At 54.5% G+C, this 19,755-nt stretch overlaps 1 protein-coding gene across 1 annotated transcript in view; it reads right to left on the minus strand.

Annotated features, from left to right (window-relative positions):
• Positions 1 to 12,126, minus strand: part of AJAP1 (adherens junctions associated protein 1) — a gene marked incomplete at its 5' end in the record, with an annotated part of 33,435 nt that extends 21,309 nt beyond the window's left edge. Inside the window, one exon of the mRNA XM_083876938.1 lies at positions 12,098 to 12,126. Within this exon, the coding sequence (XP_083733064.1) occupies positions 12,098 to 12,126 (29 nt within the window). The remainder of the gene's footprint in view (positions 1 to 12,097) is intronic.
• Between the last annotated feature and the right edge of the window lie 7,629 nt (positions 12,127 to 19,755).

The following is a 19,755-nucleotide window of genomic DNA, read 5'->3' on the forward strand; positions in this document are numbered from 1 at the left end:
GAATAGGCTGATTTTTAATGCAGAATTATACAAATGGAGCCATTCTTCCATTTCATGCCTCCTGTTAGGTAATCTATCGGTATTGCACAGGGAATCAAGGTTATGTCCTTGTTGGGGTGATTTACAAACTCTGAGCATTTCGTATCTCGGAACACCAAGCGAGGTAGGGACAGAAATATTCCTGTGAATGCCTGGAGCAGGAGCCGTGGTCAGAGTTTGGGGTGACGTTTCCTTGACCCAGGCAAGACAAGACAGGAAAGCAGGCACTATGCTCTAGGAAAAGCATTCTTGGCAGCACGGCTGCATGTCCTACAAAGGCATTCGGAGCGGGGCAGGTTATGAGAGTACGTGCAGGAACTCACTGGCTCCATACGGAATAGAACGAGGCCGCTGCATCCCAGTGGGTGACTTTCACACTGGAGCAGGAAGAAGAGGGCAGAACTTCAGTGGCAGATACTTGGCCCGTGATTGTGTGTCCTCGCTGAGGTGGGGACTGCAGCCGCTGCCGCAGCCGCTCTCCTCTCCATCCCGCTGTCCTGTGTGATGATCCCTGCAGTGCAGCGACTGTCCTTTGTTGTCACACTACCAACCATCACCATGGAAATGGAGCATCGCCATTCTGCACTCTGGGCTGGACCAGGACTCTCCCCAGGGCTTGGGGGGAGGGGAGATGAACTATCCCACGTGAGGGTGGCATGGATGAGTGCCAAAAGGCAAGTGGCAAGTTTTGACATAGGATCAGCAGGTGACCTTGTGGACCACTCCCACATGGCATCCACCATGTCCCACCCCACATCCCAGGCATCAGCAGCACCATAGAGACCTCTCTTCTGAGCCATGTTCTGCTACAGGATGAGTTTTTCTGATCCCAGACCCAATGGGAACTAGAAACATACAAGCCACTGCACCGTCTGTAGCCTCAGCTTCTTCCCAGATAATTATAAATTTGTGAAAATATGGTTGCCAAGCTCTTTAAAGCCAGGGCTGGGACTTAAGGCACAAAGGCTGACACACAGTAGCACCTAAGTAAATTAAATGTGCCACATCACTACCTATCTATATTACAGTCCTGAGCTTCAGGATTACCTGCTAATAAAAGTGATATTTAAAACAAGTCCTAAGTTCCTCCGCTGCCCCCTTCTCCCCACAAGTAATTAAACTGACGCCGCTTCCCGCGGCGGAGGGGATGGGATTTATCATGGAGGGAAATCAGCAGAGGGTGAAATAGGTTGAATCCTCCCCGCCACGCTGCTGCGGCCAGGCAGACAGCAAACACCCACTTCCCTGGGAAAATGGGGCAGAAAGGGGTTGGGTGGGGCTGGGAAACCACGGGTCCCCCCAGGCTGGAAATGCCAAGATAGAGGCAGCTGGATCCATCCCTGGCTGTGCTTGGGGGAGCTGTGAGAAGGGGGCAGGAGGGCGGCCGTGGCAGGGGGGAGCCACTTGCTCTTCTGCCTCTGCCTTGAGCTCACCCAGCTGCAAATAAACAATTTTACCATTTGAATAGCCGCGAGTGAGGAAGGCATAATTAATACCCAGCGGTACCATCAGCCAATGTGCTGATGCGGGAGGTGCAGCCCCTGCCAACGCCGGCAGCACACAGCTCTGGCTCCACAGAGCGCGGCCCCGGCTGCTCTCGCCTCCAGGCCTGTCCTTCGCCAGAGGCAGAGGAAGGGCAAAGCCCCAGTGCAGGCACCAGGGGATGGTGCTGGAGCTCACCAGTGCAGGACCTGTCCGATGCACCCCACACCAAGATCAGACTCAGACTCATTGCTCATGGCAGAGCAATGTGGGGAAGAGTAAAAAGGAGCGGGCAGAGAGCAGGCACATGTGGCATCACTACAAAGGCAAGAGCTGTGCCTAGTTGCTGCCAAAGTTGAGCCAATATTTAACCCTGAGTTTCAAGTTCAGTTCCCATTTTCAAATGTTTTAAAGACAGGACAAAAGGCCTAGTGCCTCCAACCAGCCTGAGGATGAGTGTGAGAGCTAACACAGTGAGCTGGCCAACAGTGCCCATTACAGTCAACCCTGCCTAGCTTAGCTCTAGAGAGGGCAGAGACTGCTTGAGAGAGTTTTCCCTGGTCCTCAGGGATTATTTCAGACAGGATTTGAAAAGTGCCGGAGTGGGAAGTCCAGAAGTTTGCGTGCATCTTCAGACAAAAACATGTCTCTTGCAAATTTCTATGCAAGTCCAGTGCTTGGTAATTTACCTGTCACCACTCTGGCAGCAGGAGCTCTGAGCCCAGTCTGGCTCCCCTGGGAAGACTCAGAGTGCTGCAGGTTCATCTGTCAGTGTGGCAAGACAGGTCCTAGCCAAGCCAGGGGATGAACTGCCTGGAATGCTCCTCAAGGAGGTCAACACAGTGGCAAGCACAGGCCCTGCATCTCTCCTGGCAAGGCAGAGTGTGGGTGCTCCTCGACCATCCCTCCCAGTGGGCATGGGGCAAGTACTACTGGAGTATCTTCCCCCAGCAGCACAGCCTGGGTACCACCAGAGCATTCCCCTCTGTGGGCACAGCCCAGATACCACTGGAGCATCCACTCAGCAAACACAATGTGACTATCACCAAAGTACACCTCCCAGCAAACACAGCATGGGTACCACTGGAGCATCCCTCCCAGCAAACATGGGATGGTTACTACTGGAGCATCCCTCCCAGCAAACATGGGATGGTTACTACTGGAGCATCCCTCCCAGCAAACATGGGATGGTTACTACTGGAGCATCCCTCCCAGCAAACACAGCGTGGGTACCACTGGAGCATCCCTCCCAGCAAACATGGGGTGGGTACCACTGGAGCATCCCTCCCAGCAAACATGGGGTGGTTACTACTGGAGCATCCCTCCCAGCAAACATTGGATGGTTACCACTGGAGCATCCCTCCCAGCAAACACAGCGTGGGTACCACTGGAGCATCCCTCCCAGCCAACACAGTGATGGTACTGCAGGAGCATCCCCCTCAGTGGGCACAGCACGGCCGTCGCTTCCCCCACCGCTGCCCGGCCGCCCCAGCCAGCAAACACTGCGTGCATTTAGCGTGGCAGGGCCGGACAGTGGGGTGTTTCATCAACCCAGCAGCGATAACACTCGGCTTTTGTCCCTCCCGGACAAAGGGGGTTTGTGAGCACTGGCTTTCCAGCCCAAACTGGCACCTGTCGCCAACTTACCCCACTCGTCCCCCCCCTCGAGTTCCGCACCAGCGCTGGGGACCAGGCAGCAGCAAGAGCTCCAGCTCAGACACAACTTGCTGGGAAGTTTCAGATTTCCAGATCCACCAAAATCTTGCTGAAGAGCCACAGTCTCAAGCTCTGCTCTTGCTGATATTAAAAACAATCCATAAACTGAAGGAAATCAGGGCTTTCCCCCCTCATTTCAGCTTCTACCTAAACCTCCTTGTGTATTCCACCTCCTCATGCACACCACAGAATCGCAGCCCAGGATTTACATGCTGACGGTGACCAAGGAGGTCCTGGCACATGAGACGGTGCTGCCTTCTCCCATCCCCATCACAGCAGCGGAAAACACTCCCCCACATACCAAAATCAGTCTGCTGAGGGAACAGGAGTGCAACATACGTAGGAGCACGTTAAAACCAGAGCTTAGAGATCATCCCTGGTGTTAGTTAATGCTGCCCACAATAAATAAGGCCAGCGGCTGAGCTGAGCAGCTCCCTGCTGTGGACACAGGCGCAGGCAGGACAGCGCGCTTCCCCACGGCTGCCATCCAAGGAATTTCTGCTTTTCCTGCTTTGCTCATGAATTTTCTTCTGCTGCCACACATCTGCCTCCGGTACGATCAACTGCAGGATGATCAGGCCTCCCCCTTGGCTAAAAGGACTGCATTGGCATGTCCAAGCAGGATGAAATGCCCAGCGCTGTTGGATGGGATGCATGGAATGGGATGGCATGGCAGAAGCGAGGCCCTCCTCACTGGGATGGCAATAGTCCTGCCAGATCCCAGACCAGAGCTGGAGCCTTATGAGGGGTTTTGTTCTTCTGAATACATATCCACAAAGTGATTCCAAGAGATAGAAACTAAGCCAACTCAGCCTTCAGCCCTGAAGGACCTACAGAGAAGAAAACGGTGGCACAAGGCTACGGCTTATGCTGCCCTTTAACCCCACTGCTTTCCAGATAAATAACCCAGCACTGATCGTATTTTCTAAATGAATGTGCTCAAGTGTGTCATTACAATGAATGTAGGAAATGCTTTGATCTAAAAAAAAAAAAAAAAAAAAGTTGGCTTAGTACATCTAAAGTAGCAGCTTAACAAGCTTTAAAACAAAACAATTAAAAGAGGTCTGTGGTGTCTTTGTAACACAATGTGTCTTCGCAGGAGCTGCACATCAGAGCCTACTGTGGTACCAATGGGAAACACCTCCAACCAGGGAACACACCCGGGGAGAAAATTTCTCGTAATGGGATTTTAAATGATGACCTCCCAAAGTGCTCTGCTTTCCCAGGAGCAAAGACAAGCACTGACCTGCTGGAAGCATCTGGATGACCAGCACAGAGCCCAGCCAACCCATCCCCACAGCAAAGGCTGGATGTCCACACGGGGAAGTCCAACTAACTTAGGTCTTCACTCCAGCACCAGTCTTCACTCCAGCACCACGGTCTCTGGGTGGAGCTGCTCTCAATTTGCCCTGCAATGACTGAGATCCAAACCTGTCTTTCTCCTGGGAAGTCCCTGGCAGCCCAGAGATGCACAGCCTTCCCGGAAACCTCGGCAGCCATCCTCAGGAACGAACACAGGGAACACATCAATAATTTCAAAAGCTCCATAAACTCTAACAGAAATGGAGAAGATGAGAGGAATGAAGACTCTGAAAGCAGAAAGAGGAACAGATGGCTTTTATAGAGCAAGAAATACAATAGGAAAAAATGGAGCAGCAGAGCTCTCTTTGAAGGTGTGAAACATCAGTAGGGAAGCCTGGAGAAAGCCAAGGCCCAGGAACTGGGAGATCAGTGCAGGGCACTGCATTGCCCAGCCAAGGCTCTGGCTGCTGGTCCTGGGGAGCTCCTGGCCCCCCCTGGCTCCCAAGACAGCGCCAGCTCTGCCCAGCCCCACCACAGGGACATCCCACTGCCAGAGAAGGGTCAGCGTGACACACAGCATGGAGAAAGAACAGCCCAAAAAGATGATGAAAAAGCCAAGCTAAAATAGAAAGCAAAGGCAGCGGGAATGAACTCCAGGGCAAAGACTCTTGATCCTGTCACAGAGAGTTTTAAATCCCTTTTAGCACCAAGCAATTTCTTTTCCATGGAGAAGAGCTGTTCTCTCTGCCATGGCCATCTCACTGTGCATACAGAAACCAGGCAGCTCACAGGCTCTCCCACTGCAGCCATGGCAAAATCCTGATGGATCAAAGTGATGATGAGGATTTGCCTCCAGGACCTCAAGAACACTGTGCCATTGGGGGCACAGCCCCTCGGAGCCCAAATGCCAGCGTGTCAGGGATCACTGTGCTCTGCATCTCATTAAAAAAAAAAAAAAACCAACAATAATCCCCTTTGCGGGAGAGATTAAACTTTTGCAGCATTATCTCCAACGAGTTGGCAGCAGGGGATGACCTCCTGCATCCCTCAGTATCTCAACTTCCTTCAAAGGCACCTGTGCCAGCAGCCTTACTTCCATCCTCATCCATCAAAATTAGCAAAATTGATTTTGCCACAGAATATGTCACTTTGACAGGAATCCAGAGTAAGTCCTGAGCATGTCATGTCAGATGATGCTAAAATAGAGCCTCTTACAACGACAAGAAACAAGAAGATGAATAACTCATCCTTATCCTTCCCATGAAAAACTTTGCAAGAAAACCCATGAATGACAGATACTTGTAGGAAAAAAGGTTGATTCATTTTAGGAGTTCTTTCTAAAATAACACTTCCCGGCATCTGGAACGGTCACACTTTCCCTACACGAACGCCCCGCTGCTGTGGACTCAGCCAAGCTTTGGCTCTGGCCAGGAAGAGGCAGAGCCAACCACGCTCCCGGCAGGGTGTGCGGCTTCATCTCCTGGCATTCATCACCCACGTTCCGGTGGGTCCTTAAGTGGATGTCCTCGTCCATGTCAATTAACTGATGCTTCATTACTCGAATCCTGCAAAGGGAGCAGAGATGCTATCGCAGGCTCTGGGAGCAGGGCTGGGGTCACGCACGGGACTCAGGCAATTACAGAGCTTGTCCCTGAGGAAGCTGCGTGTGCCTGTGCTTGCTAGGCAGGCAATTCCCAGGGGGGACAATGTGGGCTCGCCCCCGACCTTGTCACAATCTTCAACCTGAATGGTGTGCAGTCAAGTGGCAACATCAATTAGCGGCGTTTGCTCTCACCGGCGCCTTGAATGCTGCTGCTGAGCAGCGAGTCCCCAGCCTTCCCATGTTGAGCACAGCAGCACTACACAGCTCCTCAGCTGGCACCACGCAGCCACATTCCCCATCTACAGGGCTGTAAAACATAGCTGGAGTTTCTCCTGACCATCCCAGGATGCTGCAGAAGAGGCATGGCCAGTACCCTTGCAGACAGGAGTCATCAATTCTCACCAAGGTGCAGCTGAAAACCACAGATCCGCTCTCCTGTGTGGCACAGCGTGATCCTTCACATGGTGTGTGCTGTGCTGCTGGTGTCCTGAAGCACACAGTCACCTCAGTGCCAGCATGTCCCCATCTCCACACTTCTCTTGTGCTAGGGCACGTGCCCTCTGGTGAGCTCCAGTTTTTCCACCTCGAGCATCCAGACTCGCCTCTTGAAGGAAGCGCCTCGCCGCTCCCAGGCTACGTGTTGTTTTTGAAGCAGCTTCTGCTCAGCCTTTATTTGGAAGCCAGTGGAGCTGGCAGTGCTGGCATCGCAGCCAGGCCAGCAAAGCTTCACCGCTCCCGCCTCACCACAGCTAAACCTCATCCCATGGATGCTTCAGCCAGGGTCTGGAGCAGCTCTGCAGCCAAGACGCTGCTTCTCCTCCCTGCCAGTTTCTGCAGCAGGAGCTGAAGAGTCCTTTCCATACCCACAGAGATGCTGTGCCAGGGAACAGCTTCTGCTCCCAATGGCTCTGGCTCGTGGGGACACAGCAGCCATTGGCAGCGGGGACACAGTGCCTCTGGGATGCTCCAGCGTTGCCAGGAAAGCGGAGCTGCCGAGAAAGACCTTCAGAGCAAACTTCAACAAAAATCGTCGCATGTCAAAGCGTATCTCCTGCCTACGCATCATTTCCAAGTCACAAGGAGACATTTTGCAGATCGGAGTTTGAAATGAGCACTTTGTGAATGACTGGCTTTATTTATTTTTATAAGTCCTCAGGCAAGTCCCAGTGGGTGCTTTGGCCTCCTGCCCCGGGCACCCAGAGCCTGCTGACCCCACCCCTGCTCATCTCCATGGAGCTGCTCATCCACCTCCAGCCAAGCTGGGTTGTTCCTCCTATTCTCAGTGTTGCTTAGGACCACAAATGCCAAATCTCTCAGCACTGATGGGAAAACACTCCCACACAGCTGCACTTGGGGCAGGTCTCCACCCTGCTCCCAGAGCATCACACCCAGCATCCCTGGCCCCACATAAGCACCCCACTAAACAGCACCCAGCCCTGCCACCACGTCACAGGCAGTGTGGGCGCTTTGCCTCCAGCTTGGGCAGAGTTTAAGGAGCACTGGGGAGTGATGGAGCCAAAACGCCCATCGGTCCCCACCATGTCCCCAGTGAAGGAGCTCAGTGCTGCACTGAACAGAGGCTTTAGCACAGCTTCGCCTTGCAGAGCCGCCGAGGCCAGAGAAAGCAACTGATAAACCCAGAAAGCAGAAGAGATTCAGCAGCAGACAAAACCTCATTTCACAAGGAATCCTCATAAAACCAAATTAATGTTGAAGGATGAAGGCAGGTAAACCTCCCACGGTTAAGTTCAGGCCACTGAGACTCAGTTTAAATCTCTCAGCAGTTCTGATTTAATCAATGCATTTCCAAGTGAAATTAGATGAAGTACATCTCCATCACAGGAAATTATATAAGCTATCAAAGTCTGTAGGTGCAAGTCCCAGTAAGAGGAGCCACAGGAAATATTCATATCAACTCAAATTCCATTTTTAAGGAATCACTTCAGGTCCAGAGTTTAATGTTCTTTTAGTGAAAAAAATCACACTGATGAAAACAGTGAGCCAAGGCAAGGAAGGGACAAGCAGCAGGTTCAGGAACAACACTGCAAAACCCATGGTGACTGCTGGGATGCTGGCCTTGGCTAGCAACCCCCTCCCAGCAGCACCACCCAATGTGGGAGGGAAGGAAGATGTGGAAGGGAGGAAGGATGGAAAGAAAAGGCGTAGTAAAACCACTTTGCTTTAAACGAGGGGGTGAAAACACCAACAATGCCACACCATCCACTGATCACGCTCAGCCTCCAGGAATTATCCTGCTCGAAGAGTGCTGATGTCAAACTCAAACTCTGTTGGGCTTAAACTGCTGCTGCCCATTTGGTCACCACCAGCCCTCAAGGAAAACAACAGGCACCACAGCCCAGAGCAGAGCAGCTCCTGCTCCTCCTGCTCAGCACACTGAGGTTCCGGTAATCTTGGTAATCTTTCCACCCAGTCCTTCTCCCATTAGCTATATTTAAAGGCTTAGGCATGCATACATTTTCATAATGAACCTCAGACTTGCTGGAAGTCCCGTGGCTCATTCACACCCTACGGAGCTGCCCTTGGGAGCTGCCTGCAGTGCTCACACTGCCCTGCATCCATCCATACCTACAGACACTGAGGTAAATAAGGCACCCTGGGAGAGCCTGAGGACTGGATCGGGTGAGGGAAGGTGGGAACAAAGTTGGAGAGCTGTCCTCTGCCTGGCTGCCCTTCCCTGTTACAAGCTGGGCCCTGAAGGAACATTAGCAACTCCTTCTTTCCAGCAGATGACCATACACATGGCAGAGCCAAGCCGCGGTGCTCCTGCCCTGGGAGCAGCTGAGCCAGCAGCTCACCCATCCCATGTCCCACCTGCCAAAGGCTGGCACAGCCCCCAAACACCCTGACCAAGTGGCAGCACCATGACAACTCCCACCTGCCACCCCACTGGAGACACCACAACAGCAAAGTGGTGGCTCTGGTGTTATTACAACAATTATTCATGCTCTGGGGAAGTGGCTGCCAAAGCCCTGCGCCACTCCCCAGCCTCATCTGGGAAATTGCTGCCAGCACGGAGGTACAAACTGCTGCATAAAAGTACAGTTTATTCAAGCATTATTGTGGCTGTTAAGTATCATAGCCAGTGACACCAGATGTATTTCTGTGGCAATCAATCCACCCGAGAGCAGCCAGCTCAGTCCCTGTGTGGATGCAGGATGAGTAAGGACTCCTCAGTGGAGGCCATTAACTCCCACTGCTTACTGCTCTCATTACTTCCCAGACTGCAAGGCTTGCATCTTTGACGAGGGACTGAATCTACATTTGACAGTGTGAACCTGATGAGTGAAATTCATGGAAAATGTTTGCTTTGGCAGTAACTACAAGGCCCATAAAGTTTCCACGGAGCCAATGTGCAGGGATGTATGCTTTTAATGAGTTGTTTTATACAAATCGCCGAGAAATTGCAAACGGTGGTTTTACTCCTACTGCAAATCACTCCAGAGCTCAAACGCTGTAAAAACTGTGGCATATTGTTTAAAACATTATATTCGTAGCTATGGAGGGGAAGTCCTCGGCAGAGCTGGAAGCCTGGCACGCTGCAGAGAGCTGCCGTGCCCTCGCAGGCAGGCACAGGCACTGACGCAGGCGTGTGCACGCACACGTATGTCTGTGCACACTCAGGGAGCGACACAGCCACTGCCACCTCCCCAAAGAATAGATTTTGCCCCGCAGCACCCACACCTGCCAAGAGCAGAGCGGGGCTGGAGCATCGCTGGGACCTCGCAGGGGCTTTCAGGGCAGCACTGCTCGCTCAGTCCTGCTCCAAACCGGGGAGCAGCAGTTCCCCTTCACAGGGATCGAATGGTTGTGAGCAGAGCAGTTGCACAGGTCCTGCCCTCCCCGGCGGAGGAGCGCAGCGCTCACCGCGAGGTCAGGCACTGCCACCGCCCCGGGCGAAAGGGATCCGACTTGAAAGGAGCAGCACGGTACCATCTCCCCGCCGCAGGCAGCCGCTCCAGGCAGAGGCTGCGCGGGGTGAAACGGGCGCTGCAAAGCTCCACTGCTTCTCCTGGAGCTATTTTTCTAGTAGTCCTCGAGAAAATGAAGAGAAATGACATGGGAAATGTCAGAAATAAAGCCAGAAGCAATTAGAGTAAGAGAGAAGGGAGAGCAGCAGGCAAGGTTAGCAGTAAAGTTATCTCTTATTAAAAATAAAACACGGAGGGACTGGCAGCTGATGAGGTGGCAGAAAGGACCGCCTGGTGCTGGGGATCCAGGATGCACAGCACAGAAATTCGCGAGGCGAATGAATCGAGGAGGGAAGCAAGCAGAGGGCTCCTGTTTCCATTGCTAAACTCTCCTCAAAAATAACAAAGCAGAGGGCGTCCTCTGTTCCCAGGATTACAGCCTTCTGCCGCGCCAGCCTTGGGGGAACGGCCCTCCAGCTCCAGCGGGCTTTTCACCTGACACGAAACAAATCCAAACGCGTGGCACCCTGAGAAAACCCTCGGGTGCTTTCGCCGGGAGGAGGAATTCCTAAGGTCACTACATCACCACAGACTGTCCTTCCCACACGCAGCATCCTCGGCTGATGGATGGACAGACATCTCCGGCGGCAGCGGGAAGGTGCTGGTGTGCCCGGGGCTGTGGGGGGCACCAGCCAGAGGCTCGGGACAAGGACGGGGGGCATTGGCAGCCGGCTCGCCACGTGCCTCTGGAATATGCGGCGTGGCACAGGAGTGTAAGAGAGAGGCCAAGGGCCTCCCCCAGCTGCTCAGCACAGACAAAACCTCAGTTCAGGTTTCACCCTCCAGGACTCCATCCACAGCCCGGGCAGAGGGACAAAGCCTCCAGCGATTCCCACGGGTGGCGGATAAAAGCTTCTGGCATCATGTCTGTGGATTCGGGGGGCCCTGCCTGCCTCCCTCCGTGCCCCCCCAGCTGCAGCATGTTCTGCCAGAGCGCGGGGGGCGGCCGGGCTGATGGGCTCCCCGAGGGGCTGCGTGGGGGCTACACCCCCCCATCCGCTCACCCCGCAGCTCCCCTGCCCACCCAGCCCTGCTCCCCTGGAGCAGCCCCAGGCCCGCTGCGAGCTGCGGGAGTGGGGCGGCCGCTCGGGACTCCTCGCCTTGGGCCCCCTGTCCCCAGCAGCAGGTGATGTGCAGGAACCGCCGTGCGCTGGGTGGAGGGACGTTTGGGGTTTGACCCCTGCCCAACGCAACCGCTCAAACCCAGGACTTTCCAAATGCAAAACCGGGTTGGGGAGAACGAAACACATCGTGGATTTCACTTTTCCTTAGGGTCTCACTTGTTTAACCCGCTGCTGCTTTCACTCGATTCCACTGAGATGGGCTCAAACCACCAAAAGCCAGGTACCACTGGGGCTCCGGGGCTGCACACGGGCAGGGGCCGGGGCCAGGGCTTTCCAGCCACAGCACCATGGAAATAACAAGATTTCGGCTCAGATGACTTCGCAGCGGTAATGAAAATGTGTTACGTAACACTTTGCCTCCGTCTCCTCTGCTTTGCAATTCTCGATTAATCTCCCAAACACATCCATCCATCTATCCGTCCGTCCATTCACCCATCCATCCATCCATCCATCCATCCGTCTATCCATCCATCCATCCATCTGCCCGCGCCCCGGACGCCCCCCCAGCCCCTTCCCCCAAGCGGCCCCCGGAGGGGCGGCCAGGGGGGAGCGAGCAGCCGGTGAAGGGACGCTGACCGCTGATCCATCTCCTGGGCAGGGCGGGCGAGCGGGGCGGGGGAAACCGTGTGGGGGGAGCCCGGCACGGCGCGGAGCGCGGACCGGCCGCCTCCTCGGGCTCCGGCAGCACCGCGCGCTCCCCGCTCCGCTCCTCACAGCGCTCCCCATCCCGCATCCCGCATCCCGCTCCAAGTTCACGGTTTAACTCCGCCGCTCCCCGAGCGCGCCCGGCGGCGGGGCTGCCCCAAGCGCTGCCCCGCGGGGCCATCTCTCCCCGCTCCTACCTGCTTCCCGGGAGCCGTCGCATCCACATCGTCACGTCTCGGCCCGGCCCGGCCCGGCGGGGCTCAGCGCCTCAGCGCTCCATCCGGGCGCGCCGCCCCGCGCCCGCGGCGGCGCTCAGCGGCGGGGCAGGCGGCGGCCGGCGGGGCGGGCATGCCCGGCGGCGGCTGTGGCGGCGGGGACGGGGGTTCTGTGCTCCGCTGCTCCGCTGCTCCGGCCCCTCAGAGCCGGCGGGGCAGCTGCGCGCCCCCGGAGGCTGCGCGCCCCATGCGCGGCGCGGCGCGGTGCGGTGCGGCTCGGCTCGGCTCGGCTCGGCTCGGCTCGGCTCGGCTCGGTGCGGTGCTGTGCGGTTCACCGGGGCTCGGCTCGGCGCGGCGGGGCTGGGCGCGCGCGCGTCTCTGCGCGCACCCGCGGGGCGGGGGCGGGGGGCCGCGGCGCGGGGAAGTTGCGCGGGGCGGAGGCGGGGGCGGAGCGCGGCCCCTTCGCGCCGCGGCCGAGCGGGGGTGGACCCGGCTCGGCACCCGCACCCGGACCCGCTTGCGACTCGGGCTCCGTGTCCGTGGGGATCGCCGGGCAGAGCCGGGACCCCGCCGGGGAACGGCCCGTCCCTGCCCGGGACGCCGGCTCCGCTTTCCCCCGCCGGAGAGCTTCTTTCCCCGGACCCGCGAGCAGCCGGGGAGCGCACCCCTCTCTCCGCCGGTGGGCACTGGCCCGGCGGCTCCGCGCCCCGGGACGCGGTGTGGCCGCGGGGAGCCCCGGTGTCCCGTACAGCCCGTCCCCGCCCCGCGGGCAGCGGGGGAGTGCGGGTTCAGTCCGTGCTTTGCGGGCAGGGCGAGGGGTCCCCCGCAGTTCGGCGGCCCCGGGGAGCCCCGGCCCGCTGCCCGCTGGAGAGGGCCCGGCTGCGTCTGCAGCGGGCTCCACCAGCCGGCCGAGCGGGCATCCTGCTCCCGAGCCAGCCCCGGGAGAGTTCCCATCCCGCTGTGCACAGCTGGCCCGCAGGTACAATGTCGGGCCAGCGGGAGCGCGGATCCGCCACCGCCGCCCCGGGCCCCCGCACCCAGAGATGCGCAGCCACCACCGAATTCCCTTCGGCTGGAAGTGCCTTTCGTGCTCCGCGCTCGCCCAAAGACAGCCGAGCACAAAGGGGAGCGTGCGGGGAGAGGCGCGGGTTATTTTGGGATGTGTTTCATCAGAGCCTGATGCGTTTTCTCTCTTTCCGGGGGTGCTGCCAGTAAGGAGCGACATTATTCCTGGTGTAATGTAAGAAAAGTGTGTCTCTCAAAAGCCGAGCTGCTTTTCTGTTCAGCTGCTGCAATAAAATAAGTTTTTGTATGCGTTTGGGGATAGATTGTTCAAAGCTGCTCCTGGCTACAGGCAAGGAACAGAACCGTGTGCACAGAGCCAGCACTGCCGTGTGTCCCTTCACGGGGACAAACCACCTGCGAGGAAGGGGCACGGCTTGCTCAACTCTGAACAGCCACAGCAGAAAGCAGGGCTTGTGTAGAGATGAGTCTCTCCGGTGCCTTTCTGACTCACTGGGTTTCTTTTCTGCCTCCAGAAAAACTTATTTCTCAGAGAGAAGAAACCTCCTGTGGGCAGGGCAGCTGGATGGAAGGTCAGCGCTGTCCCTTGGATGCTTTGCCAGTCCCTGCTCCTCACATGTGCTCCTGCTGGATTGGCTCCAGTTTCTGCTAGAAGTGCTGTAGTTCAGCATCCCAATCCCCCCAAATTCAGCATCCAAATCACCTTCCTTGGAGCTGGATTCCTGGTCAGAAGGAACCTCATGTGGGAAGGATGAAATGTCAGGGACTGAACTGTGGACCAGCTTATCCTGGGAGCTGGCAGCTGTCTGGGGAACAGACATCTCCCATCCCAGCCCAGGCAGAACCAAGGCTACAAAAGTACCTAAATAATGGCCAGGCTGTGTTTGGTTCTCACTAAGCACGATCCTCGCCTGTCAGGGTGGTTAAGGCTTGGTTCCCTCAGAGCCACTTTGATGGTGCCTCAAAGCCCACTGTCCCCTCTTCACCTCCTGGAGCGAGGCCAGTTACAAACTGGCTGTGGCTCTGTCAAGTCTGCCTCTGGGAGGGAAGGAACCTCAAGACCCAGGGTGTTCATTACAAAAAAAAATTCCCCTGATCACAATGCTGACAGCTGCTGATTAAGACAGCTTCTGCACAGAGAGGTAACAATGCCCCGGGTTCACCTGGGCACACCTTCCTGGGGGCTGCATGTGCAGGGTCTTGAAAGAGAAAATTCAGCTTTACTGCAAGCCCATGGACTTTATCGGCCATTAAACCCAGCTCTCTAACATGAAAGATCTTGAGAGAGAAGAAGAGAAGAGCGTGTGATTGTCTCTTAAGAGGCTGAGAGAGATACTGGAACGCAGTTAAGTAAAAGACAATCAATTAAGGCTTAAATAAACCCAAACGAGCAAACATTAATGAGAGCTATCTTGTATCTCAAGCAAATCCTCTTAACTCAGCCCCACTTAAAAAAATATTATTTCCCTATTTGTGCCAAATATGTGGAGCTGGAGGGGGATTGCAGGGAGGACCATGCTGGGGATCTGGGACCTGCCAGTGCAGGTTCAGCCTCTGAAGTTTTTGCTATAAATATCTGTTATAGTCTGTACACCTTGTGCAGGCAAGTGACTGCAAGCATGGAAAGGCCCCATGCCCTCATCATCAGCCTTCCTCTGGCTCTGAACCTCTTCTCAAGCTTCTGGCCTCAATTCCACGTTGCATCATCACCAGCCAGAATCTTCCAGAAACAAAAGAGATCAAAGGAGACCTGAGGTTTTCAACAGCACCAAAGCAGGTGTGCAGGCAAAACTTTTATATGCAGGCAATAATTTGTGTTCAGGGCTAGTTTGGGATGGTTGGAGCAGAAAGGAAAGGAGATACCTGGCCAGAGTGAGTGCATCCTTGCTGCCCTCCAGAGCAGAAACCTCACAGGGAAGGAGATACCTGGCCAGAGTGTGTGCATCCTTGCTGCCCTCCGGAGAGCCCTGCCTGTCACCGGCCCAGGGACACGTGCAGCACTCGCTCTGTGCCTCCCCAAAGCAGCCAGCACAGCGTTTTTCGCGGTGTTTGAAAAGGCGGGCAGTGCCACTCTGCAATCTTGGCCCCCTTTGTCTCGCTCATCTCCTCAGCAGCTCTGCCGGGGCTGCCTGCCACGGGCAGGCAATGGAGCAGCCCGCTGCGGGAGCAGGAACCGTGAATTATCCCCCATTTAAGTAGGAGGGAAGGAAGTCATTAGCGAATTCATTTGTCTAACTTGTTCTTCTCAGAGTCATCGCTCCAAGAGAGTAAAGTTCCTGATGCTGGTGCAAAGCTGCAGGCGCTGGCTGGGGCTGGCTGCTGTGCTCTGGGGCACAGATGCTCCTGCAGACCTGTGTTTGGGGAGAAAAGAGGGGTTTTCCCTGCAATCAGGTCTGCACTTCCCAGGTTGTCCATAACAGCCCCTGTGCTCACCCACCCACCCACCGTGAGCTGGGCCAGGTGTGGGCACCCCAAGGGTGCTGCGAACCACAGCAGGGGAATGTTGCCAGCTGTGCTGCACTTCATCCACTGTGTTCTGAGCCAGAATCTGTTAATTTGCCTCTGAGTGGAGAGAAAGACACTGCCCCAGCTACACTTGCCAAGGAGGAGTGAAAATTGTCTCTTCAGTAGAAGTAGGTTGTCATTACCCATTTTCCTTTCATACGGGAGAAGCAGAAGTGTTACTTGGAGCTTGTGAAGCACAGAGGAGTATAATGCAATTTCTGCCTCCTTGTAGCATCGTCCTTTCGTTTTTCAGACCAGTGCTGACAGGGAATGGGTCACCCCAGGGATTTTATACACTGAGCAGCTCTCTTGAGACTTGCACTCCCTTCAGAAAGCATCCCCCACAGCCCCAAACTCCTCAAATGGTCTAAAACAGATTGTCTAGCAAGGCACAGCTCCAACCTGGCATACTGGACCCCTGGAAAGAGAATCATGAGGCAAGAGAGTGGGAGGGGAGGGTTGAGCTGGGGAAAAGCTGGATGGGATTTCATGGGCTTGTTCTGCAAGCCCAGAAGGGTCATCCAAACCCCCAGAGCCTCCCAGCTGTGGGGAATGCCTGCCTGGAGGTGTCAGCCAGCTTTGCAGCCACAGCTCACTTTTCCAGGGAGGTGAGCTGCCTCTGTCCCCAGAGTCCTTCCCCAAGGAAAGGAGGCAGAGCCCACTTCACATCCCCAGCTCCAGGAGCCCAATGGTCTCAGACAGTCCTGAGGCACAGTGAGGGAGGGAGGGAGCTGAAAATTGGGTAACTGAGGTTCTTGTTAATAAGGCAAATTTGCCTTAGGGCAAATCAGAGTGAAATGACACTGAATGACTGGTGGTTTTATATGTATATGTGTATGAGAGGCTTATTTTAAAGCAGTTTAGTTGCAATAGAAAGGGGATATGAAGCCATTTTGGTTATCATTAATAAAAGTATAGTAATATAAAAATATAAAGCTATCACTTAAGAAAATATATAAGGAAAAGGAAGAGAGAGAAAGAAGGGATAAGAGTAGGCAGTGGAAAGATCTCAGCACCTGGGGATCCAGTGACAAGACTTGATTGTTGCAATTTAGATGTCTGTTGTTTGAAGTGATGGTCACAGTCTTGATCTCTGGGGGGTGGGGAAAGCTCACAAATCCCAGTGCTCAATGTGTTAATATAGCTCAGGTTCAGGTGGGAATGCCCAGGTCCCTCCCCTGATGGAAATTTTATACTGTCTTGTAACACTGTGGGTCTTTTCTACAGCCAGGAATGAGTCTGTAGGGACTTTGGGGATCTCTGATGATTTATTACCCTTTTAAAGACATTTACAGCTGCTTCTCATGCACCTGTAGCTAACCCCCCTCAGCAGGGATGGAAACCCTCAAGCCTATATGTGAATGTCCTGATACCTTCCCCGGGGAGGCAGAGTTCTACACCTGAGCCCGGTTGTGCAAGGGAGGACACTGCCCTGATAAAAAAGCATTATCCCACCTTGTAGGATCTGCTTCTTACCAGCCTTTTCCTTTATCTCCTCCAAACCCAGCTTGTTGCCAAACAAATGTTGGTTTGGCGTGGTCATCATCCAGTGGTGGGTGCTCACCCCCTCTGAACCTGGGCTGCTTTTACACAAATCAAAAGTTTAGCTACCACACCTTCCCTTCTTCCCTTTGGCTGTAGGCTGCAAACCTGGCACCTGATGCTTTGAAAATGGTGCATTATTTGAGTCGACAACCTTCAACATTTTCAGTCTCTCACAGAGCTGCTCCCCAAAGCTCTCATCTTGTGTAGTATTTGTCTGGCCAGGCTGCTCTCATGCAGTTTCTTCCTTTTTCAAACTAAACATTGCTAATCAGCTTCTTCAAGCTCCAACATATGTCCTATAAATATCCCTTGTGGAAGCAAAATCTGTCTCGTGTGTGTATGCAAGACAAAAGAAAAAATTAGAAAGCGTGAAGCCCTGACTTAGCAGCCCGGCAGCAGAACTGCGCTAAAGCCTTGGATCTTAATGAAGGCAGGGAACATGCCTGCCCCCTCCATACCCCTCCTCCAGCCCCAGAGTGAGCCAAAGCCCCAAAATCTCCATCCCTGACAGCCCCAGAGCTTGCTCAGGTTCTGGTCCTCATCCTTAACTGTCTGCAAGTCCCTTAGGAGCCACCTCCAGGCTACTGCGGGCTGGATGGGGATGGAGCTGGGGAACGCTTTGTCCTTGGAGCTGAGCAGGGAGTTCAGTGCTTCCTCTTCTCCTTGGTATTCAGGAGCAGCCCTGAGGTTCGCCTACACCTCTTATTTCCAGCTTTGGCTTAAGAAATTTATGAGCCCCTGGCTGAGCTGGGGGTAGTGTGGGATGCCACGATGCTCAGCGTGCCTGTGTGTGGGGTGGGATGGGGACACGCTCCTCATGTGAGATATCTCCAGGTACAGGAATCCTCAAGGCAGGTCCAGGACTGTGTCGATGAAACTGCTCTGGCTCTGCCACTCTTCCAGCATGGATGATAGGAACGAGGGCTGATAGGAGTGAGCGCTGATAGGAATGAGCTCAAATCAATCATCTGTCACTCACTGGCTTCCCTGGGCAGGCTGCAAAGCCCTGACTGAAGCAGGACCCCAAGGACAGATGAATGAGCATCTTAATCACCTTCAGCACAGGCAGCAGGAATCCAGCTGCCCACCCTGCACGTTGTCCTCAGGTAACTTTTGTTTTGATGGAGGCACAGGCAGCACTCGGCTAGATTCATGTCTGGCATGTAGACATCTCTGGCAGAGCCAGGGTTGTCAGGTAGGGAGTTGAGAGCCCAGGAGGATGAGACAGGGAATGGAGAGCCCAGGAGGATGAAACAGGGGATGGAGAGCCCAGGAGGATGAGACAGAGGATGGAGAAACCAGGAGCACTGGCTGGGGTCGAAAGAAGGTGTCTAAGAAACAGCACTTGTAGGGGCCTGGGAATGGTGCTTTCACCAGCAGGAGAGGTACCTGCCTTTGTTAACTCTGCTGAGAAATCCTTGGCATCTTTAGAAGGGTGACACTGGCCTCAGCATTGCCGTGGTTTCCCCAGGTTTTCCATTGAGCTGCTGCAAGCTGAAGCGAGGCGTCTCTCCTTCACGGTGGCTGTCAGCTGGGAGACGTTAACAACCCGGAGAAGTGAAGCTGGAGCAAAGGTCTCCTTTGCCCTGTGAAGGACAGCAGCCATCACAGGCTCCTCACGGGAAAGGAAAGCTAATCCTATCCTGGTGTGCTGCAGAGGGTGAAGTAAAGAAACCTACTGTGCTTCCAAGGACTCTCATTTGAGCTGAATTTTGGGGTTTCACCTCGGTGGGGTGCACAGTACTCACAGGCTGAGCCCTGCAGTTCCCATGCAAAGAGGTTTTCTGTAAGAGCAGAGTTCTGACACTAAGCTCAGCTTATCTCAATTCCAGCACCAGTGTCCTCATCCTGCATCCCTGGCTGATGAACTTTCCCAGCTCCCCATTGCTGGGAGGTGGCTCAGAGGGGGATGAAATTCTAGCACTGGGTTTCATGAACGTTGTGTGGCTCTTAAACCCTGTGAGCATCTCGAGCAGGGCTGTTATAGATTCCCTTTGCTTTGGCTGTATTTGTCTCATCAATCTCGGTGATGTTGACAATTGGGCACGGTTTAATTCTGCAAATCTGAGGAATGATCAGGCCAATTTAGTTCACATTTAAAGCATTTGTGTTCACATGCTGGAAAGCCTTTTTTCTTCTCTGCTCCTTGCCCAAGGCCCTTATTATCTGCTGGTGCTATTTATCAATGCACAGCAGGTATATTACGAGAAGGTCTCTTTCGTAAAGCGATACAAAATAATCATTCCTGTTCCTCGTCTGCTCAGCAAGAAAAGTGAGCCTGGCTCTCCTGCCTGTCAGCATTCCCGAGCCGCAGCATTTTTATATTACTGCAGGAGAAGTGATTTAACTCAATAAGCTTCCCTCATAAATAGCAATAGTTTGATAAAATAAAAGGAGCGTGTCAGTGAACACGGTGTTCCCCATCAGCTGAGTGGCTTTGTGTCCTGCCCTGTGTGTGGGACACTGCAGGACACCCCAGCAGCTGCAGAGCTCAGCTCTTCTCCAGCTCTGAGCTTGCAGTGAGATGCACCTGAGACTGGGAAAACTTCTATCAAAGAAGGAGATAT

The sequence above is a fragment of the Zosterops lateralis genome (assembly GCF_965231275.1).
Source record: "Zosterops lateralis genome assembly, chromosome: 22".
NCBI classification, from domain to species: domain Eukaryota; kingdom Metazoa; phylum Chordata; class Aves; order Passeriformes; family Zosteropidae; genus Zosterops; species Zosterops lateralis.